The 25078-nt window shown below is 42.5% G+C and overlaps 1 protein-coding gene across 1 annotated transcript in view; it reads left to right on the top strand.

The window, feature by feature from the left end:
* Nucleotides 1-25078, top strand: part of LOC115389982 (neural-cadherin-like) — a 317885-nt gene that overhangs the window by 172759 nt on the left and 120048 nt on the right. Inside the window, 1 exon segment of the mRNA XM_030093608.1 lies at nucleotides 12917-13089. Within this exon segment, the coding sequence (XP_029949468.1) occupies nucleotides 12917-13089 (173 nt within the window).

Genomic DNA, 25078 nt, shown 5'->3' with positions numbered 1-25078 from the left:
GGCAGCATCACTGATGTCTCAGCACAGATCTCTGTGTTGTGTCTGCTTCTATTAAGAAATTTGTTTCAACAAATGTTTTCTTTGAAATTTTCCCAATTTGCTTCGTGGTTTGCTAGGTCAAAAAAAATTGGAGCCAGTTTTAGAAGAAGTACCTGCTGCATCAAACCAATGTGTTTCCAAACAGAATTGTAGAATCTGTACACACACACACACACACACACACACACACACGCACACACACACACGGTGATTCAGAAACCATCAGAAATCTTTTACCACCAGAAGCCTTAAGCCTTCACACAGGGCTGCTTGGATTCAAGCTTTCATGTTTGAATGTTTCTTTGTAAAAGCAGCAATCCAGACTCACCAGAGCAGCCGATGGTTTTCCAATCTTCAGTTGTCCAGTTCTGGTGAGCTTGTGTGACTGTATGCCTCAGTTGTCTGTTCTTCTGCTGCTGTAGACCATTAGCAGCCGTTATTTGAGTTGCTGTTGCTGTTATTTTCTATTTACCTTCGACCAGTGTGTCCATTCTCCTCTGACCTCTGGCATCAACAAGGAATTTTGTCCCAGAGAACTGTTGCTCACTGGGTGTTTTCTCATTTCCTCACCACTCTCTGTAAACCCCGGAGATGTTTTCATGTGAAAATCCCAGTCGACCTGCAGTTTGTGAAAACTCCAACAACCATTTCATGTTCAAAGTCATCTCAATCATCTTTTCCATCACTCTCGCGCATGGTTTAAACTGCAGCAGATCATCTTCACCATGACTAGAGGCTTCTATGTAGATTACCTGGTTCCCTGGCTGCATTAACCAGTGATGGATGGGTATACCTAATGGAGCATCCAGTCAGTTTGTTTCACAAAAAGTCAGCAGAAGTTTTCACTGAATGAATCAAGGTGAAGAGAAATGATGGAAATGCCGCTGCATGCCCAAATATATGGCTTTATCATCTTTCCATTCACAATGCACTTTACTGTACACGATGAGTTAGGATAGATGTATTGAACTTCTTAAGGTGAAATGCGCTTTTAATTAAAGTTGTGAATGCTCCACAAGCAATTAAGCAGAGTGCAATCAAAAACAGTTTGGAGAGAGTTCTTAGTCAAAGCAGCGGCATGGAATCCAGGTAGGTTTTTTTTTTTATTCAGTTGTTCTCGACACTGACATGTCAGAATGCCATCAAGTAAACATGGCTCAGCTTTGTAATATTTACTTGATAAATGGCTCCTATACTCAACTCAGATTGGTTTGGTTTCTGGTTAATTAAACGTCTGCTCAGGCAGAACGGCGGCAGGCGCTGGGAGAATATGAACTCACTGTCCTCAGAGTAACAGAAACTATTACCAAGGTGTGGTCTGGTCTCTCCTCACAGGTTCAATAGAATAAAGAGGAGATATCTATTCAGCTGAGCATGCAGAGGTTCTATATGGGAATACAGTTCATGTTTATATCAGTTACACCCTACAGATTAAAAGATTAGACCAAGTCCAACAACAGGTCTTTGGTAAATACATGTGTTTTTTTTCTTTAAAGATTTCTATATATTGACTCATCTGTTTTCTATTGTGCGGAATTAAAAAAAGGAACTGTGGACACAATTATCAGATATTCTGTGAAAATGTGTCCTCTCTTAACTGTGAAAGTGCCAAGCTGTGTGAATTTTCTGCATTTGGCTGTAAGACCAATGCAATTCACAAAAAAGAAAACAAACAAACAAAAAAAAAGATCATTTTGCTTCCCATATCAGTGATGCATATTGTGATTCAATACATAAAAAAATCTGATTATGTTTGATTTCATTTCGGTTACTGGATCAATTAAAGCAAACAGTATTGTCATTAAATGTACTGAAAGTTTCATTGGCTGCAATGTGGGATCGGAGCATCACCAGTCCATTAAAATTTAACTTTCAAGGCTGCTTTTCCTTCATTTCACAGTCTCTGTTTTCTCACTTTTGATCGAAGAAGAATGTGTGTGATCTTCGCCAAGCAGAGTTACCAGGAGTTAACTCACCACATGATTACAGTCATTTGATATAGTTTATTATACTCCTCTGGCACACCCCAGGGGAGGGACGGCCCACACTTCCTGACATTATTACGATTGTACGATCAGGACCGCTGCCTCAGCTGGAAGCGCGATGGGAAGGTTGCAGGTTGGATCCGTCTTCGACCTCTGTTCATACGTCTTTAAGGGACTGAACTCCAAACTGCTCCCAGAGGAAAATTTAAGTACCTCGCATATCAGCTGTCACCATTAGTATGTGAGTGGGTTAACCTGATTAACGACGTGAAGAGCTCTGGAGACGCTGTAGAAAAACAGTATCTGAATAAAATCCATTTACCGTTTAATCAGCACAGAAAACACACAAGTGGACGAACAACACTGGGCCTGGAACGAGGAGGATTATTAAACAATGAACAACTCGCCGTAAAAGACACATTAGGAGTAAATGTGGTGAGTGATGAGGGTTAGGGTCAGCCTAGGGTTAACCTTAACCCGGGAAAACTTTGCTGTTTGCATTTGAAGGTCATCATGGCCACTGTTTTACCACTGTCTGTGGCCCCTGACCTTTAAAATGTGTTTGACACTCCTGATCTAAAGTATTTCTTCAGGACAGCCGTCACCTACACCTCGTTCCTGAGCGTACCTCGCCGTGACATTTTAAAGATCTCTGCATTCTTATGATAATAAAAATGCTCGGCCGCCTCAGTGGTGAAATGCCCTGAAAATGTTCGGTGGCCTTCGAGTGAAGCAACTGTGGAAATTAGTCTCTCTCCGCAACAATGCAGAGTCTGAATGGCAAAATATGATGTCGCTTTCGTCAGGTGGAGTTGATTTTGATTCAGTGTTGTGAAAATCTGCACCTCCAGGACTCACGATGGGCTGAACACTCATTTAACAGACTGTGGGCGTCTTCGTATATCACAAATCTCAAACTTCGATTCTTTACCCAATATGACTTTTTTAATCAGCTGAACGGAGCCTTTTCCTCTGAGACCATCAGATCTTCTTAATTTGGCTGAAAGTTGATGTATGTAGTGATCAAATCCACCTGAAGGTCACATGGACCTGTGCTTCATTTTTAAAACAGAAAATTCATCTTTGGTTCAGATAATTTTACAAGGCCACAGTATTTTTCATTTTATATTAACCATTTCTTTGTTCACACTTCACAGAATGTTGTTTTTGGGATTGGAGGCTGTATTTGTATGAATCCCCATCACTGTCGTACGCAGTTCTACATCTGTTTGTGATTTCAAATCTTACAAAATCTAACTAATGTTCCATCTCCAGAGTGCACCGACTGAGTTTATTCAAATGAGTTTGACATGGTCACTCTCGCTCAGTGATGTCTCAGGGTCACTATGAACTCATGTAACTGAGTGTCCCTCTGGAAAGAGACCCAGTCCCTTTAAGCACACCTCCTAACAGAGCCGGCCTAAACCTCAGTGGGGCCCGATCTAAATGCTGCACTAGATGTAGAAGCTGTAGACGTCATGTGAACAGACACCCAAAACACCACGGGAGTTTTGTGTTTTTCCTTATGATCGCTGCAGTGTGAACCAGGATTCAGCTGCTCTCGGTCTGATGTGGAGCCTCTCCTTTAAGTCACCGTCATGGCACAGGCCTTAATAAAGCTTCAGTAGTGATGTCTGAATGACAGTAACTACACACACACACACACACACACACACACACACACACACACACACAGAGCCAGGAATGCAGCACCCGGTTTGTCTGCCTCAGAGTGTGACACCATAATGCCTGTAATATGATCCAATATCTTCTTTTCAAAGTGCCCAATATTTGGTCATTAAAAGTATTTTATGATTCTTATAATGGAAGGCGAGCACATTGGATTCCGCCCACCCTCTGCGGCCCATCTCCCTCTCCCTCTGCTCCTGATGAAAATACTTTATTGCCTCTTCTCCCCCTCTTGTTGCCGCCTCCCTCCCGCCCCCTCTCCCTAACCATCCTAAATGTCCGACAATCATTCAAGTGATTGTTTTCCTCCCTTCCGGCACGAGTGGCCGTGCCAGCCTCCCTCTCCATGTTAATTTGCCTGTAACTCAGCCCAGAATACAGTGTGTTTCCTGCAGATTTAAGGTGCCCATTAAGAACCCAGAGGCCCGGTCAATATGATGATCACGCTCTTCCTATTAAAACCCATAAATACAGAAACGCCCGCGCCTTCGGATGGGAGGAAGTATTTACTGACGGCTGAGGGGAAATTCTGGTGCCAATAAACACTCTTCTATCAGCCCCGACCTCTCCTTTTTTAACTCTGTTAGTTTTTATCGCTTTTTGGGAAGCGGTATATCTTCAAGAGGAGTTTGCTCTCTGTGCAAACTCATAGGTATCCGGTGCCAGGCCCTGATTCTTTGTCCTGTTTTATTTCGATTATTTAGTGCTTTCTCCTGAAGTCCTCACCTTCTATCTGTTGTATTGGGCGAGATGTGCCGACCTGTGTCTGATCTCTGCTTTATGTAACAATCCCAGAGTGTTTTGCCCTCATTCTTCTTCCTGGTTTCCCCCTGGCTGATAGATCGTTGTTTTCTCTCCTTCACGCTTCCTCTCCCTGCGTTTATTTTTCTTTTAAAGCTTCCTCCTCCTCCTCCTCCTCCTCCTCTCCCCTTCTCTTCTTGTTTGCATTATGTTCCTGTACATGATGCAGACTGGAGGATGCTCTCCTCTCCCCTTCCATGCCCCTGCTCACTTTGAGCTGCACTCTGTCCCCCGTCTGCTGTATCGTCTCTCGCCCCTCCTCCGTCTCGGCGCTCCTTCCCCCTCCGGCTGCCTTCATGCGAAGTGACGGCTGCTCACACACCCCTGAGGAAACATCTTCTCCATCTGCAGCCAGCGATGATTTGTGCTGGACACACATGCACGCTGCGTCACACCCACTGTACTTGTATGTACTGGATGACAAACACTTTCATTGAAGGAGGATTGCACTTAAAGGTGTGTGTGTTGCTGCACACACATGCACACACATGCACACACACACACACACAAACAAACAAACAATAGCGTCCAGGCATACATTCGTGCACAAATGCATGAATCAAACACTTTAATGTACCACAGCATCACAAGTGTATTCTCATGTGCAGGATAAGGCCATAAAGGCCACTGATGCACCCTTGAAAACACACAGACACACACACACACACACACAATCACACACACACACACAGTACAGGGACAGATATCTGGTAGATAGGAACCGACGCGGGCTGTATGCTTTGTTCTTGGAATGTCCTAAAACCTTTTCCATGTCCCATTTTCAACCACTTACCCAGCATGTGTTTCGCTCATCTGAGGCTTTTAGGCCCTATTAGATGTTTATACCGACCAGAGGCAGAGGGAAGCAGGGATCAGACCGCAGGGCGCCTCCGCTGCTCCCTATATATGTAACATAGCGAGCGGGCCACAGCCTCTCACTGTGTGTCTCCCTCTTTACTGAACTGGTCACATTTATCTGGCCTTCTGTCTCAATTCATTAGGCATGAGTGCACTCCGCAGCGCTGTTGGAGGAGCGTGGGTGGAAAGAGAGAAGGGTGGTGGGGGGGTGGAGCTGCTCTTATATTTCTAATGCTCCTGTACTACGAGCATATGGGTATTTTCAAGTCGTGGGCTTTGGGTTCAATTTCTTGATAAAATAACCGTGAGTAGCATGTTGATGGTTCCAGCTGTGTATGGCTGATGTGCCGATCTCTCCATCATAAATGTTAATGAAGAGCAAACTTGTTGTATATGTATTTTGCATATACTTGACTCTGATTTGAAATTATTGACTGTACTTCCTCCGCCAGAACAAAAGTGAAGACCAGACTTGAGATTCTGTTCAGATAATAAACTGATATATTAACTCTGTTTAACATAAACTGGTTTAAGTCTATTATTGTCCTGGTTTGGACCTAAATGATAACAGGAAGAATTTGAAAGTTAATTATGTTGGGCCACTAGCGGGTGCTGTTATTTGTTTTTGTAATGAAGCCACACGAATGTACCTGTGACACAGGGACGCCATGGCCTGATTAGAATCTTTTGGCTTCAGTCTCAGGAGGTTGTACTTTGAAGCACCTTTCTTTATGTCTTTCTATATTTATTTTTTTGGTTTACCTTGAATTACTCCAAATCTTGACAAGATAGTGTTGGAAACTTTGGTGTGAATTCAGAGGACATTCATGCGGATATCTGCGGTTCCCTGAAGGTGGAGTCTGACCCTGGCGATGCTCTGCCGCTGGAACTACACCTCCCAGCTGAAACCTGTCGTCATCCGGTGGATAACTTGGCAACTTTATTTAGAGCATTGAGAAGATTTACATTTAAATGAATGCTTACTTTATTTATCGTTTGTGTCCACCTATTATCAACCCCAGCTGCTTGCTCTTTCTGTGGCAAACAATTGTTCTAATTATAGTCTTATTGTACCTCTCATCCTTACTTTTTTTTTTTTTTTTTTTTACATTTTCTTGTAAACCTGTTTGACAATACAACCCCTTTCAGGCCCAGCCATGCTCCAGACAATGGCCTATTTCTATTTTGGTCTGAATAATGAACAAATTCAGAAAGACCATCTTGGCTGCTGTAATGTTATAATATGAGCAAATTGCTTTTTTTTTTTTTTTTTTTTTTTTTTTTATTGTCATAGTGAAAGGTGTTCGGTGGGACAGTGAGACGCTCTGGCCTGAATACATCCATCTTCTGAAATAGCCGAATGGAAACCAGCAACGGAATAATTATCCATAATTAAAAGGCTGCATGAAAGTGGGAGAAGAGCGAGGTGCATGTGGAGATTTAGAGATTTGCATCAAAGGGGAAGTAAAGATCGTGACAGTGGGAGGAAAACTGTGTTGAATCGGCCCAGAATTCATTCACGCAACATTTTCAAGTGAAAACATACAACTTTCACAGCATTTTGGGGGGAAAACACAATTTTTTGAAAATGGTCAGTCTCTGAGGAATATTTGTTATGACATGATTGTTTTTACTTATTTATTTTATACTGATTCAATCATTTATTTTTTCCAATGGGGATATTTCACCTCACAGCACAGACAAAGCTGTAAAATGTCTTCATTGGACAGCGCCTTTGAAATGGGAATCTTGGTCGTGGACTTCAGTTTCGTTCACTTCATAATGAATGGAAAATATTGGCATAAAGGCGTTCCAGAACGTATATTCACCCGATGCCGCGGCTCAGTAAATTAACTGAATTGACTGTAAAAGCGTGCAGCGGCACCGCAGCAGTAGGTAGCCTATCGTACATACCCCCCTGGAATTACCTCTCATGAATACATTCAAATCAAATAACATGAAGTGGAAGGCTGACAGATTGAGATCCCAATGGAAAAATTAGCCTACTGACATTTTTTACTTCAGTACATCTTCTGTTTCATTGCTTTAATGTCACCCAATGACTTAAAACATTCTAATGTTCACATGTAGCCGACTTTAACTCCATTTATTCCAATATCAACTGCAGGAATTCAAAACAATGGGCCCATATGGATTACATATAAATATTTTCTCTCAGATGATTGCAAACTTCACCTTTAAAGGGTTTACTAAATTTTAAATGTACTTAGTAGAGTCTTAAAATTTCAAGCAGGATGAAGTAAATGACATGCCGTTTAGTTTACAGGGTGTGAATCAGCAGACAGTTGTGTTCAGTCTCTCAAAATCCTGGTCAAGTTGAAATAATTAATATATTGAATGGTAAATGGTAGATGGTCTACACTTATATAGAGTTTTCCCTCTGCATTAGCAGACCCCAAAGCGCTTTACACTGCAATAACACATCTACCCATTCACACTCACATTCACACACCAGTGGTGGCGGCCGCCATGCAAGGCGCTCAGTCCATCTACTGGATTGGATATTCCACAATGCTTCGCCGAATGTTTATAATGATCTATCAAATGAAGCTTATGCTCAGATTTTCTAAATTCAGATTTTATTGTTAATCATGCAATCTGTTTTAATCACAAGTGTGTCCGTGTTTCAGAGTCTGCAGGGCGAATCTGTAAAACTGGCCATGAAAAACACCTTGGTTATGCCTTCAAGATTAGGGGATTTTCCTTTTAAAATAAAATCAGAAAGTTTCACTGAATCACATCAAAAGCCGGCAGAAGCTTTTCAGCGTCGCTTCTTACTGTGTCAGGTCAGGGAACCAAGTGCACAGGCCACTGACCGGGCCAGCGGTTTGGTAATGGAGAACCAGCCAAACAAGATGGAGGTAGAGGTGAAGAAATCCAGACATCTGGTCAAAAACAGGCCAGATCTGAGAGCAGTGAACTGAAACTTGTACATGATCACTGGTAGGAGACATTCAAGGATCAGGGGAGCTGAGCAGGATATGAGGTTGTGGACAGACAATCGACTGGAACAAAATAAGACTTAGAGGGAAATCACATCGCAGGACATGAAACATGGGTGGGAAAACAATATACACCAATCCAACCTGGATTCCAGAGTCAGAAGTCTCTGGACCAGAATGACAGATCCCTCGATCCTTTAATAACAGGTCCCTGGGTCATATAATAACAGGTTCATGGCCCCCAGAGCAGCAGCTCCCCGGATCTGAATCACTGCTGGACCACAGAATCACAGCACTGTGTGTTTTCTGAGTAGCACGATGTACTATGAAAGCATAAAAGTGATATTTATCAGGTGTACGAATCCTCCCTGTAATTCAGATGGATTATAGCTGCTTGCAGTGTGTCATTGATATTTGCTGGAGATTGAAAACTAAAATGCAGCAATGGCAATATTGCAGTGTTTTTTGCTGAGAGATCCTGAGAGTTCAACTTCAGACAACTTAGCAGGAGGTGTTTAGGGATTCTGCGGGTCTGTCTCTGTTATTGGAGGCATTTGTGTCTCTCAGTGGCAGAGGATATCAAAATTCTGAGCCTGCAGACTGCGCCGAGCACCGCGCTCTGTGCAGAAAACTGGGTCAGTTTTGCAAGACAAACAGCTAATAGAATGAAACAAAACGAACCAGCAGAGAAGCTGCACGCATGTGGTTGATTTTTGTTAAACCACGATGTCCCTATTTAGGAGAAAAATCAGGCTCTGAAGCATATTAATTATGTACCAAAGCCTTTTGAGAGGCTTCCCCTCAGTTTTATCTGCACACACACTGCGGGCTGGTTGTAGCTTGAAGAGAAAACGTGTTTTTTTTTAATAGATTTCTCAAACCTCTGCTGCAGCTTTTTGTGAATAGTGTTTGTGTGCTTGTGTGCAAGGGTGAGAGTATTTATGCATTTATGTGTCGTAACACAGCGTGCGCCTTTCTTCCAGCTAAGCTCCCTCCTCCTGCACTTCTACCACTCTGAAATGGAATCACCCTTCTCCCTCACTCCATCCGTCCTTCCTTCCTTCCTTCCTTCCTTCCTTCCCTCTCTATTTTTATCTCTCCCGCTCACTCACATGCACGCACGTACGCTGGCACGCACACGCACACACACCTACACAAACCCTTAACCATGAGCAGGGGTGCCAGGGAAGCAGCCATTGTGACAAACACCTTGAGGCAGACACCCCCTCCATGGCAGTCCTCCATCTCTTGTGCAACTAGCGACACACACACACACACACACACACTTAGAAGAGACATACTGTACATGTGCAGTTCAAAGATTATGAGCTTGTAAGGCATTAACTTAAGCAGAACAGAAAATTTCCTTCTTTTGTTCCCCTTGTTTTCTTTGCCGTTCCTTTCCAAACCGTCTTCTACAAATTACTCACGCAGGTTCCTCTTGCACGTGTGTCACACCCACATACACAAGATAGGGAGAAGGAGAGAAGGAAAAAAAAAAATCGTCCATCTTCAGACTGTAATCTGTCTCATCAGTCGCTTTAGTCTGGTGAGCAGAGATAGAGGGCTGGAGCAGTGCACATACATATGAATCTATGATAGGTGAACATATGATTCCAATTGCGGGGTCTCTTGTGCAACAGCAATCAAATGAACATATGACAGCGATAGCACCTGCCCCCTGCCTCTGAAGATAAGGAGGATGTAATAAGCGTGTCCACACTTTGAGCCCACACACGCTCGCGCACAAACGCGCTCACACAAAGTAAACAGAGCAGCAAAGGCTGAGATGAATACAGAGTGGAGGAGAGTCATTCAAAGAGAAGAGTAGGATGCAGATGAGACGCCTACACCAGACTGAAGGAGAGCGCCGGAGAAAGAAAGAGAGAAACAGCAGGAAGAAATGGCGTGCCAGAACGGGGATGTTAAAAAAGTGAATACCGATTTCATCCACTGAACTATTCATGTGTCGTGTAGCCATCATTAATTAGGGAAAAAATGACAGATAAAAGAAACATTCTTTGAATGAAAATCTTAAAGTCTGGGCCAGCAGGAGCTCTTTGTCATTTTTTTATCCTTCTTTTCACATGTTGGTTTTTAACTTCACACCATGAACATGCATCTGTTCACCTGTTGGCCAATCACACGGCAGCACCTGAATGTACCACTTATGTGTTGAAGATGAGCTGCTGAAGTTCAGTCTGAGCATGAAGATGAAGGAAACACGCGATTTATGTTTGTATGAAAGTGTGAATGCAACAATCGCACTTCTTTTTAAAGAAGTTACAAGTGCAAAACCATGAGCTACTTGTTGATGCTCAGTACCGATATAAGTACTTATATTAAAAGCTAAAAAGCCTAATTTTTACTCGATGGCCATACGATATATAAAGGTTATGCATTGCTGCAAACCACCTCCACACAGGCTGTGTGTTGACGCTGCACGTGGCTCCAGGAGTCTTAAAGGCTCCAACTTACTCACTGTCCTTTACATAACATGGAGACCATGTGTCAGACAACAGTTGGTCCAACCCAGTCCTAGAATAGAAACTGTCCGGTTGGCGTGCGCTTCCATTTTTCCTCAGTCCTTACCAGACCGGTAGTTTCGTGCAGCCACCCTACACCCTGACTTATTGAGCAGTTCTCTGACCTGTGGAGCTGTTGCCTAGCAGGCAGGAGCCACACGTGGTACCAAAGACTGTTTTCTCTCTGACGGAGAATCAGCGGACTGATTAGCATAATAATACCTGAAATACAACTTTCACTATTCCATCATCAAAGCAGTTGGCGGCTATATACATCGATCACGCGCAGAATCTAAATTAGTCAGAGGTGAAGTTAAGAACGTTGCTCATCACACTACAGTGGCGCCTCTCATTAGGTGTGAACCCTGCATCCGTCCCAAGAGACATTATAATTTAGCCATGCTATGCCGTTAAAGTCATTTTGCCCCTCATAGACCTTATCGACAGACACTCTGTCCTCTCTCCTGTTCATAAGATCACCTAAGTTACAGTACTGAGTTTGCCTCGTCCACTGATAAGCTGTGTTCGGTGTTTCGAGCTGTTCTTCCTGAGTATAAACTTCAATGTTCCCAAGTTTTGTTTTAAATATGGCTGCACGCAGTGTGACCTGTTAGCATAAACACCAATTCAATGTTGTTTTTAAAGCATATATAAGTTTATTAAGCGATTTAGTGTCTAGTACATACAGTTCTTCTGGAGTGTTGCCAGTGTTTATGAAGCTTTGCTCTTCTTGTGAATAAGTGGCGTGATAATTTTATTAACAGCGAGAAACGAGCTCAAGAACAGCTTCACACGATATGCCCACACTGTTTTCTGTTTTTTTGACAAACTGGAAGGCAGCATCAATCTTAATGACTACCAGAACTTTTAAAAGCACATCAAGTTAAAGCTACGGTCTCAGTATGACGCTACAGGACGAATGGGCCACAGTGAGATCCAAACACCTGCAGCAATAGTGAATATCAAACCTGTTTCACGCAGTAACTACGGAGGGTGGCCTCATCTGTGTGTGTTGTTTTATTGCACTTTGTACAATTTCTTGCATGTGCTGGGTCGGGAAGTTTACCCATTGAATGTTGAAAAAATATCAATTCTCCACTGACCCATCCCAGGTCTTCTTCTTTTCTGTTACATTAGTGTGTATGCGTTAACTTGACTACCAGGTTTATCACTCAGCAGTGGTGACAGAAAAGGAGTTTGTGCAACAGACCCATGGAAACCAGATCTTAGGTTGAACAAGAACTAATTAGTCTCTAAAGACTTTTACTGTGGTCAGCGGTTGAAAGTGTTGGTTGTTAACGTTCCTCATTGGCATGTTTATTGGTAGAAGCCAAAAAGTACAACCTCTTTGAACCATGTAGTAGACTTTGCATTCACACTAAAATGGCAAAAAGCCTCCAGGTTTGAGCATCAGTGGTAGCACACTTAGCTTACATGTGACAAAAATGATTCAGAGGAGTGGAATTGTTTGTACTTCACTTCAACAGCTCCAGTTTTGGCATTAATTACCCTGCTAAAGATGTTTCTGCTGGTCTGTGGTGTTGCTTTGAGGCTCTTCCCCAACACTTAGTATTTATATTGTCATGATTTGACAGCGTTGCTTCAGACGGGTGAGGTTCTCTGTCTTTTACTATCATATTACACAGAAACAGTTTGTACAATTTACTACCATTGCTGGCACTTTCACATTTCACTTGTTTGCTGTAAATAGGGATGTGCCACGACACGAGCTCCGTTGTTGTCTGCTTTGTCATAATATGTGATCAAGTTCAATCAATTCAAAATTCAAAAGGAGTTTGAATTTGCCCTTGTGAGCTTGAAACTTGGCTTTACACGGGTAAAATTGAGCCCTGGTAATAATGTATACGGTGTGTTAACGTAGCCAACCAAGTTTTACAGTAACAGTTTGGTGTCTGATTACAGAAAACACACTGTAATAATGGTGAGTTCTTACTAAAAATTCAAGCGTAAATCCCGAGGCGGTGGTTGTTCGGTGATGTGACATGAACACTGTGGAGCTTGTGTTCACTGCTGTTGATGCTCTTGTGGGTTTCAGGTCTGATCCGGCTGCGCTCCAGCCCGCCTCCCCGCCTCCAGGGTGTTGAGTACGTCCTTAACGTCACGGCCACGGACGACAACGCCTCAGGCGGCCCGCAGGCCCTGTCGTCCACGGCCCAGGTCGTCGTCGGAGTGGACGACGTGAATAACAACAAGCCCGTCTTCGAGAAGGTGTGACTGGCACTCACTTGTTGCCTTTGCATGTTGTGGTTCTCATGCTTCTCTCTTGTTTATGATCTTGGACGTTTCTTCTGCCACTGTCTGTTTAATGTAACAATCTTCCATCACGCCTACGTATTCCCTTCTTTGTCTTTCAATCTCCTCTATTCATTAGCCTCTATCACTCCTCTCTGGAGGAGCGATTAGTGAGCTTGACCCTCGTCTCCACTCTCTCATCTCTCTCCTACATCATCTCTTGGTCTTTTAATTAAAGCTTTAAGGAAAGTGGGAGGAATCCCGGCCAACCCACTTGAGAGAAACCCCATCTCCACCTGCTTTTAAGGCTAAAAAAAAAAAAAAAAATCATCCGTGTTTCAGTTTCAAATGAGGTGACTTTTCAAATCCCCGGGAGGAATCCGGAGCTCAGATTAAGAGCGGAGAGGTGGTGGTTGGGGTACTGGGGCTTGCTGGGTAAACGTTGTTCACTCTCTCAGGGGGGTGAACGCCATGTGCTTCCTGTTCTGCTTCACTTCTTAGTGGAAAAAAAACAAAAACAAAAAAAAAAAAAAACACAGAGGGACTGGCAGAGAGATGAGGGCCAAGGGAAGAGAAGGATTCCCGGTCTGCTGTGTTTCATGTGCTCCGTGCGCACATTCATCTCTCTCAGGAATCTTCCGCTGGCTTCGCACTCCGAGTGTGTGACGCCGTCTCCGCTCTCTCTGCCGGTGGGACAGGGGCTGCGACAGACAGACATCCCTCTGAAATCTCCCGTGCGTCTTGTTTGAGTCAAAGAAACAATTGAAACTCTGAAAAGGAAGGTCACTGAAGGTAAACAACAATCATCTGCGAGGCAAATAAGGCCCCATTCTTCTTCTTCTTCTTGAATTGGTGGTGTATTACCGCCACTGCTGGAGCGCAGTGTGGAACAAGAATTTCAGCTCATGAGCGGCACCGTCTGTCGGACAACAGTCTGCCCACCGGGTATCCTCGTCCAGGCCAAACTTTCTTCTGACGTGGGGTTCACAGAGTCCTGATTGGTCAGACAAGGATTGATTGTTGCTGATAGCGTTTGATAAACTGATGGACAATATGCAGAAATGTCATGCATTTTGAACATCTGTCAGACCACTCACTAACACTTCCATCACGTCTCGTCTGGTCAATGAGAACTCCAACACGTCTCTTCATGTTTTTTGTCACAAAAAAGTGTAGAGCTCATCACGTTCTTGTTACTGTTGTTGTCGTTGATGAAAACAGCACTGCTCCAAACTTCTGTTTTTCTCCCTGCTCTCTCATCAACGCATGCATCTCTCCTCCATTGCCACACCCTCACACTCAGTCATCAAAGCATCGGGAGACGTGCGGTACGGTGAGGGGGCGTGGCCTCCAAGTTCGCATATCTTCTTCTCGGAGTTTGAAATGTCTTGACTGAACCAAAGCATTTTGCTGCTGCTGGCTGAGAACAGGAAAATAACCTTGTTCTTCTATCTTTTGGACTATGAATAGGCCTTAAACTGACATTGTCTACAAAGCATGACCCAAAGGAAACACTAAAATTGATGCGTTGCTGTTTTCACTTTAAATGTTGTGTAAATGGGAACTAAAATTCACTTTCACAGCCTCACAAGTAGGACACACAGCTGTAAACCTGCATGTCTAAAATTATAACTATACATACAGAGAGAAGATGTTTTCTGAGTTAGTGTGACTTCTGAGGTTATTGGTGTTTCCAGTGATGCACAGCAGCAGAACACTCGAGCAGAAAACCCCTTTTATGTTGTTTTGATGTCCAATATTATGAGAAACTGAAGAGTCTCCTCTTGATAATCCAGCTGAAGCACTGAACCAAGCCCGAGGAGCAAGACACACACACACACACACACACACACACACACACACACACACACACACACACACACACACACACACACACAGGCCTCCCAGCTGGGATCTGCACGTCTTGGTCGCATAAATTTCAGATTACAGTCACACAGGCGCAGATTACATTTATTTATTAACCTTTAATATTCCTGTGACCTGCTCTCGTACTGCCTTTATTGACTTACATTTTTCATATTTCTGCCGGTAAATAAAACAAGATGGGGTTTTGTTCTGTGGTGTGCAGGAAAAGCAGAGAAGAAGGAGCACAGGAAGGTTCCTTTCTTGATGGTGGGAATATTAAAAATGTAATATAACCAAACAAAGGTTTGTAAAGCGGGAGGGATCGAACAGTTTCAGGACAGGCTTGTTTAATGGAAAGTAGAAATTAAGACATCAAGATTATAAAAGAGCAATGCAGAATGCAACACACCGACATGCTAAATCCTGGGAAGAAGTCATTGTAGCACCCATTCCTCCAATCAGCAGGAAGGTTTTGAGAGGTCGTCAGTCTGCGGTGATAAGCCTTTGAGGTGTTGTATGTGTTTATGACTCTGTTCACGCAGAGTTGCAAGTGAAAATACATATCTTTTTGCATTTTTGTGTGAGAAAAGTTTTTTATGTAGCAACATTTTGAAGACTGTGTTCATTTCCAGAAAGGAAATATGCTACAAACATTAACAATGGGAGAATACAGACATTTGTATGGACAGATGATCAAGTTGGATTGTTATTATGGCAACTGTTAAGTTTAAAACAGCAAATCCAGGAGAATCTGGTCTGGGAGTCATGACACTCTGGAGGAAAATATTGTTACTACAGCCCATCTGCTGAGCTTGTGCAGATGAAGTGTTTGCCACAGCAGAGGTGCCCAGGTACAGTAGTGGCTTTTGTTTTCAAAAAGTTGTCTTGTCCCATTTCCAATAAGATGTTGTCAGACCGTTTTCTAAATGCTCCACCTTAGGAGCCATTTTCAAAAGGTTCTTATGTTTTCAGTGGCTCTGGCCACCGTTGTCGTGTGAACAGACACCTGAAACACTTCAAATCGTTAAATCAATGTAAAAAACGGAAATAGTGCCTCTGTCTCTGTTATACTCAAGTGGGTCATTGCACTACCTTTTGATGCAATGTGACATTATAAATCCCTTTGTTCTGCTGCTAACTGGTTATAGATGCGCAATCCACATTGGCCATGTATTCTTACATGTAATTGCTGATGCTCAACTTAATCATTTCTCCTGTGACACTGAACAAAGACCTGTTCCTAGGAATTTTGATATTTACAACAGCATGTTGTTAAGCTGTGCTCACTTGGAAAAGAGATGACATATTACTGACATGGCTTTGAGTGGAGCAAGACAATATCTTCTATATGGGTTTTATCCTGACACATTTTTCATTCGCCTGCAGCCAGTCCCAGCTGCCAGATCTATCCAGGTCTATCACATTGAAACAGACATCAAAAAATAACTTAGAGCACCAGTGCACCTAACAGTAGCTGTGGTTACATGGACCACAGTTAACCTGATTAAATAACAACCCGATTAAATTTCAACCACATAAACATCGCAATCGCAATTGAAATTATGAGCAGATCAAAGACGGTGGTATAGTCTGAAGTTTGTCACTCTATAATAGTCCATGTAAACAAAGCTTTATGGGACTGATGCTCTGGAATGAATCGAGTCCCATCTTGGTGCAAATAAACTGTCGTGACATTCTGATTATCTTCCCCTGGGTTCGTGTAAATGGGACAATCTGATTGGTGAATTGGAAAGAATTCAGTCAGATTAACCAAAAAAATAAAAATAAAATAAATAACCGGCCAATATTAACACTTCTCAAGCAATGAGTGAAACACATCAGAACAGCAAAAAGACACGAGAAGAGGAGACTGAAACGAGAGAAAGAGTGAGAATCTCAAACCAACACAACAAACTGAACGTGAACCATCAAAACGAGCATGTCTTTGAATTAAAGGAGGACATTTTTATGAAACATTGAAGTCCTTAAAGTCAGATAATCCAAACTATTTAGTCTGGAAAGTGTCATAACATCTTCCTGTTTTGACAGAGAAAGACCCATATTCATAAATATATTGGCATTCACGAATGGAGCAGTACTAAACTTAAGGGGCAGTGAGGATCCACTATTTCACACTTTGCCTGAGGGGAGGCTCAGAGACTGAGACTTTGATAAGCCCTGCACTAAAACAACATGAAACTGAGTGAAAACATGTCTGCTTCCTCACAGTGCGTACACCAGCAGGCTAAGCAGGGCGATAAACTTTGATTCTCAGAATACACTCGAATCCATGACGAGTTTGGCCATTACAGATTTTACACGTGAGATTTCTGACGTCCCCATTCCTCCAATTTGTTGTGCTGGCTCGTCTCATGTGGACACCAAGGGACCGACTGGACTTAAAGACCAGCTGAAAGAAAAGTGCAATCTCCACAAACATCTCGACGAGGGACTCCAGGACTTAGAGCAGAGAGACACTGTCCATGCATGACCATAGCATGACCTGCTTGTGTGTGTGTTGAATTCAGTCTTTTCAAGAAGCATTACTGAATTTCCAAGGGCCTAATTTGGTATTTGTGGATTTTTTTTTTCATCTTAGCCGGTAGGCCATGGGAATGAAGTGAACATCTTTGAGTTGAGGAAACAAGGTCAGGACTTAAACAATTGTGGATTAACTTTTTCTGTAATTTTGTAACTTTCCAAAGTCCAAGAAAGTAATGCATTTTCAATATGAGTGTGTATTGACACTGGAGAAGAGAAGGTTTTTGAATAGACTGAACAGAGTGATAATAGAAATTAGTATGAATTTTGTATTTGTATTATAATTTTAAGAGCTCATCCCATCAGTCTCGGCCGCTCACTCTCTAACAGACTCTCGTGACAACAATGCTTTTTTTTCATTGGTTGTTGCGCGATTTTTCCTTTTTTGATTGACAGGTAAGTGACCGGCTTGAAGACGTGTTTGATTCCTCCTGGTTCCATATCAGCGGCGCACCAGACAAATTTACCTGTGTTTTTTGTTTTCCAGCGTGAGAAATGCAATATGTGGCATGAGTGCGTGACCAAAGACCGAAATGCGTGAGACTTGAGAGCCCTGCCAGTTTGCATGGGGCCGACTTGACTGTATCCCGAGACCGGACACTGCGGGACAGTCCGCTGTCAGTCGTGCCTAAATCGTGCAACCTGGTAGTAACGGGGCTTCGGGAGGCTGCGGTGAGCCGGAAGGAGGAGAGGTGGAGGGCAGCCTGCTGAACCATTGACCGACTGAATAAAAAAGGGACGTGACTGCAAGCTGGTGGGAAGAGTTAGCTTTCAGCGGCGGAGGGGGCAAACACGGGAGTGTGTGTCGCAGAGCTGACCCAGAGGCGACTTGTTAATATAGATACAGAGTCCTGGAAAATGGCACAGGTTTTATGATTTTGGCTAAAACTTACACTAACGCTTTACAATAGCTTCAAAAGGAGATTGGAGTGGGCCTTTAACAACTTGTGAAGAAATTCTCTTCTCATAGAACATTTTTGATGATGCTTTTTCTTCACCGGAATTCATCTCATTCAAATTCCTTGAATTTTTCTTTGAAAGAACATAAAAACCAGTCAAAATTGCAAAACGTGTGCAGCAGTTGAAACAGTGTCTGTTTCTTTTTGACTCTTGGCCATCTCAGAGCTTACGAGTCTGCTACAGAAAGCATTACTAGAAACCAGGCTCAGTATTAAACCCAGCTCTACTTTTATCCTTTATCTCTTCATGAAGCAACTCTGGATGTTGACTTGTAAATGTAAACAACTGTCTATTTTTATTTTTTTTTTAAACAAAGGAATCTCCACTCTGAGGAAAAGCTGTGGCTGATGTTTCTGTTTCTGATGGAATGGTTCGTATAGATTTAGAACTTATCGATTCGTTCAGTTACAGACACTGACATGAGTCACCTTCATCTTATTACTGTGCTGCATTCAATCACTGGATCAGTGGCATTAAACCAAAGCCTTTTGTTCATGTTAGTGAAGAAATTTGTTCAAGATTCAGTGTAATATTTCAGTAATGCCACATATGTGCTATTGATGGTGATGATAAAGTTATCAATCACTGTTCATTGTTCCAATTCAAAGTCAATATGGAAATAAATATAATATTTTGGAGGTTATAACTAGAGTATATTGCCTTTCTTTCTCAATATTGACAATTGTATCCCTAGCTTAAACTGTCTATTGATCAAAGTGTTCTTGAGTAAGTCAGTGAACTTCAGATTAACTTGTCATGGCTGCGTTACTAATGCTTGACCAAAAAATAGTGGAAACATTTTAACAGTGTAAAATGTCACGTAGAAATGGTTCTCAATGCAGATTACATCCAGATCTCACTGGATTTAAAGCACTTACTCACACAATCTAGACTATCATGAAAAAGAAATTGAAACAGTTTTTTTTTCTGTCAAACTTTTTATCAATCCTGTTTTTTCCGAATGCACCACACGTCTGTCGATCAATACGTATATATATATATATATATATATATATACTTATATATGTGTGTGTTTGTGTGTGTGTGTGTGTGTGTGTGTGTGTGTGTGTGTGTGTGTACATACATATATCTATATCTATATCTATATCTATATATATATCTATATATATATATATATATATATATATATATATATATATATATATATATATATATATATATACAGGACTGTCTCAGAAAATTAGAATATTGTGATAAAGTTCTTTATTTTCTGAAATGCAATTAAAAAAACAAAAATGTCATACATTCTGGATTCATTACAAATCAACTGAGATATTTCAAGCCTTTCATTATTTTAATATTGCTGATTAGGGCTTACAGCTTATGAAAACTCAAAAATCCTATCTCAAAATATTAGAATATTTCTTCAGACCAAGTAAAAAAAACAAAATTATAACAGCAAAACAAAATCAAACATTTGAAAATGTCCATTAATGCACTCAGTACTTGGTTGGGAATCCTTTTGCACGAATTACTGCATCAATGCGGCGTGGCATGGAGGCAATCAGCCTGTGGCATTGCTGAGGTGTTATGGATGCCCAGGATGCTTCAATAGCGGCCTTTAGCTCATTTGCATTGTTGGGTCTGGTGTCTTTCAGCTTCTTCTTGACAATATCCCACAAATTCTCAATGGGGTTCAGGTCAGGGGAATTGGCAGGCCAATCGAGAACAGTAATGCCATGGTCAGTACACCAGTTACTGGTGGTTTTGGCACTGTGGGCAGGTGCCAGATCATGCTGGAAAATGAAATCATCATCTCCATAGAGCTTTTCAGCAGAAGGAAGCATGTCGTGCTCTAAAATCTCTTGGTACACAGCTGCATTTACTCTGGACTTGATGAGACACAGTGGACCAACACCAGCAGCTGACATGGCTCCCCAAACCATCGCTGACTGTGGGAACTTCACACTGGATTTCAAGCAACTTGGATTTTGCTCCTCTCCAGCCTTTCTCCAGACTCTGGCGCCTTGACTTCCAAATGAAATACAAAACTTGCTTTCGTCTGAAAAGAGGACTTTGGACCACTCTTCAACTGTCCAGTGCTTCTTTTCCACAGCCCAAGTCAGACGCTTTTTCCGTTGTCTTGAGTTCAGAAGTGGCTTGACCATGGGAATACGGCTATTGTAGCCCATTTCCCGGACACGTCTGTGAACAGTGGCTTTTGATACCTGGACTCCAGCTTCAGTCCACTGTCTTTGAAGCTCCCCCAAATTCTGGAAGCGGCTCTTCTTCACAATGCTGTTCAGCCTGCGGTCATCTCTCTTGGTTGTGCACCGTTTCCTGCCACATTTCTCCCTTCCAACAGACTTTTTGTGAATGTGCTTTGAAACTGCACTCTGTGAACAGCCTGCTCTTTGAGAAATTTCTTTTTGTGTCTTACCCTCCTGATGGAGGGTGTCAATGATGGTCCTCTGGACAGCAGTCAGATCAGCAGTCTTCCCCATACTTGTGATTTAGTTTACTGAACCAAGCTGAGTGTTTTTCAAGGCTCAGGAAACACTTGCAGGTGTTTCGAGTTATTTAGACGATTCAAGTGATTAGTTAAATAGCCTACTAGTATACTTTTTCATGATATTCTAATATTTTGAAATAGGATTTTTGAGTTTTCTTAAGCTGTAAGCCATAATCAGCAATATTAAAATAATAAAAGGCTTGAAATATTTCAGTTGATTTGTAATGAATCCAGAATGTATGACATTTTTGTTTTTTTAATTGCATTTCAGAAAATAAAGAACTTTATCACAATATTCAAATTTTCTGAGACAGTCCTGTATATTGTTATTGGTATTGTTATCGTCCAGCCCTAGTCAGAGAACCTCGAAGCTCATCACTCATGCCCATGAATGCCATGAGGCATGTAGAGCAGCAGCAAAGGATCAGCACTTTTTTCTGTTCCAGGACATTAACCCCCCCATCACACCCAGTGGTGTTGATTTCCTCTGTAGCCGTTTCCATAACAGAAGGGTTTTACACGCCATGATTGTTAGTCATGTGTCCAAACCGCAGCCTGGAGGGCCAGTCGATTGGGCTTCGTCAAGCCTTGACCCTTTGACCTCTCTGACATGGATGACCCCGCCTAGAGACAAGCCGCCTGCCAGCATAGCTCCAAGGGTCACTGGCCCAGTGTGTGTTTTTTCAATCCGATTGAAAACAATCGTGTTAAACATAGACGGCATACAAAGTGATCCACGATCAGTCCTCGTTTACAGGGGCACTGGGTGAAGCGGACTACGCAGCGTCCTGTGACAGGCGCACAAAGTCTCTCATGGAACTTTCAGGTCTTTAGCTCTGCAGCAGCAGTCCTCAGCGCTGAGCAGAGTGTTTTTATCTGCTGGATATCTGTTCAAAAAATGTTCCAACATCTCCATGAGACGCTGCTCAAAGAGTGAGCGCTCCCCCGACCGGAGCACGACTGAAAAAACGACTGAAACTTGTAGCCTTTCTAATGAACGTCGGTTATCTCCAGTTACAGTAAATGTATAAGTTTAGTGCCTTGTGTGAGTCTTATTTTAACATCTGCTGTTACCAGCATGTGTTTACACAGAAATCTGTTAACAAGGGAACCGGTTAATTCATAACACCGGCCGGGCAGTCTGCTGGTGGTCTGCCACTCTTTGAACAACTCGCTGTGGCGTGGTTTGCGTCCATCTTGCTTCTCCGGGGTTTGTTCTCTCTGGGTTTTTTATTAAAAAAGTGTTTCTCAACTACCGGCGAGTTCTTCTGCGCTGCTTTTTACTTCCCTGCTTTCCGTTCAATGCGTACGTCATCACGTCACTGCGTGCAGAGCGCAGGAACGCATGCACGGAACAATTAATCCCCCATTTAATCTGCTCCGCTGTCAAGCACCGTATATATGAGACATGGAGCAGATTATTGATAGGCGTAGACGACCTCGTACAATCTAATCCAAAATACAATCTGCTGCGAGCGAAGCGGATCCACTCCGATGTTTATATGACGCATTTACGATCCGCTTCACCTTACAATCCGATTATACAGGGCCCATGTCAATGTGGCCACTGAGACTCACAAGGTCATCAGCCACAGCAAGGTGGTGATCCTTTGGTGAGAAAAGCTCATACACACAAAACAGTGAGAGCTGCAGCGATGTGGTGGAAGGCAGGCCTTCTCAGCCCTGACAGGATCAGAGGGTGAAAAACCCACCTGCAAAACCAAAATAAACCGCAAAATTATGCATGAATACCAAGATTTGGTCCACACAAAACTCTCAAACATTATTTTTTTATTCTTTCTTCCGGGGGGAAAACCTATTTTTACATAGTAGTGGGAGGGGGCCTCACTGGTTTTATACTTCAGATTTGTTTTAAAGCTGATTCAACATTTGAAAACTGTAGTCTATTCCATTTTAGTGGAATCACTGTCCTGATATGAAAAAAAAAGACGTAACAAAGAAATCCATGTTAGGATTTGCTGGAAGCTTCTTGGTCTATACCACCGCCACCAGATGAAGACAGTCAGACACTCATGTACAGATGAAACACACGAGGGCAGGAAATGGACTAAAAGACCATAAGAAACAAAATGTGTGCCAAAACAACCCTCGTACAGTGCCACCGAGCTGAACATCAGCCCGGCTGCTGGTTGTTTTGTTATCAATTGCTAAGTTTGGATAACAGCAGTATGATTTATTCTCATTGACTAACCATTTGTAAACCATAGCACTCTCTGTGATTAATTACAGGCCTTCATCCAAGTCTGCATATCTTCCCCAGACTCCTTTCTGTGGTGTCTATTTAAGACACAAAGCAAAATGAAGAAGCATGGCCAATGTTAACGGAGTGGTTAAAATTAAAGCTTTGTTGCATGATAGGAGAACAGGGGGGGGGGGGGGCAAACCAACAGAGAATGACATGAAAAAAGAACATGAGATTGAAAAGAACCCTCCTTTGTCATTAATTAGGTGTAAGTATCAGTCTCCTTTTCTTTGTCTCTGTGGCTCATCTGCATCAATGCGCCAGTGAGATTGGAAAAAAAAAATGGTGACGACACAGTCTGAATGAAAGATTAGAGACGAGAGAGAAAGTGCCTGCTTACAGTCGAGGTAGTATCTGTCATGAGGAAGATAAAACTCTTCGTGTCTGACAGGTTCAGTGATTGACAAAATCTTTGAGTACACCGATCAGCTTCTTCGTATCGCATCAATGAACAGAGAGTGTCGCATAAATTTTCATTTTTGCTGATTCTGAGAACCAGGAATGCAGATGAAAATGGCACTCCGGAGCTTTTATTGACTAATAGCTTGTTAGAACATATCTGCATTGGCCCGAAATGAACACTTCAGCTTCGGAAATGATGCTTTAATTGTGCCTGAATGTGTCAGAATTGCCTTGAGGAAGAAGATCATCATCCAAGACTGATTCTGTGTAGGAGGATTTTTATAGTTTTTTCGGGTAATGGTCTTATATAAAACATATAGCTTTGGCATGTTTTAGCCTTAAACAGTCATGTTTTATGTCTTAAACTGCCAAGAACAGAAGACGAGGCATACAACGCTGGTTTTGCACTATAGAGGAGACTTGATATCCCCTACAGTTCCATAAAATCAGTTATATCAGACCACTCAGGGAAAATGCACATTGTTGTGCACACAATCTTGAAACACATTTATAGCCCCGAATTCCAACCTGAACAGCAGAAAGTCTCCTACTCTGAGTCTGGTTCTGCAGAAAGTCTCCTCCTCTGGGTCTGGTTCTGCAGAAAGTCTCCTCCTCTGAGTCTGGTTCTGCAGGTCATTGTTCCACCATTGTTTTCAGAACATTGTTGCATTACTGAGAATCTTCCCTGAATCGAAAACCCAAAACAATGTGTATCCTCCTGAACCATCATGGAACCAGGGTCTGATACTCCACTGATATTGCATGTTTTCAGGTCCAGACCCGACAGTCGCCCTGAGGAATGGTAAGCTCAGGGTGAAAACACATTTTGAATGTGTGAGAATAGCTACAACCTCACAATAACTCTTTGACTTGCTGTCACAGTTTGGCGGGCTGGTGATGTACACACTTTGTAAAGCATACTCTTCTTTTCTTGATTGAGTGCTGTTAAAAATCTGTGCGTGTGCACGTACATGTCTTGTTGTGTGTGTTTTCAGTGATTGCTGTGATTGAACCCTAATTTACCCCACTTGACTTCACCTTGTTTCAGCTAATGCACATCTCGCTGTTTCACTACAATTAGCCACAATAATGGTTAAAGCAATGACAGACAAAATGACTAACCTTGATTATCTCATTACGGAGGGAGGCCTGTCAGTGGGGGGGCTAATAGCAAGCAGCTGATCTTGAAGTTGATGTGTGGAGGAGAGATTGTGGGGGGAGTCAAATTACGACCGCATGTCTGAAACAGTGTATCGTCTCAGGTTTGAACATATTCACCGTCACAAGTGGTCCAAGATTCACCGTCACAGGTGGTCCAAGGCTCATCTGAGACTCACGTGCAAGAACTTCTTCTCTCATTTGAACCAACTCTGACACCCAGAGTGACATGACCCAGTTATCCATGATGAAGTAGTTCTATAATGGCAACGCTGGTTTGGGGCTTCTTTTCCTGCAGGTGG

The sequence above is a fragment of the Salarias fasciatus genome, chromosome 1 (assembly GCF_902148845.1).
Source record: "Salarias fasciatus chromosome 1, fSalaFa1.1, whole genome shotgun sequence".
NCBI lineage: Eukaryota > Metazoa > Chordata > Actinopteri > Blenniiformes > Blenniidae > Salarias > Salarias fasciatus.
This window is presented reverse-complemented; position numbering and strand designations above follow the sequence as displayed.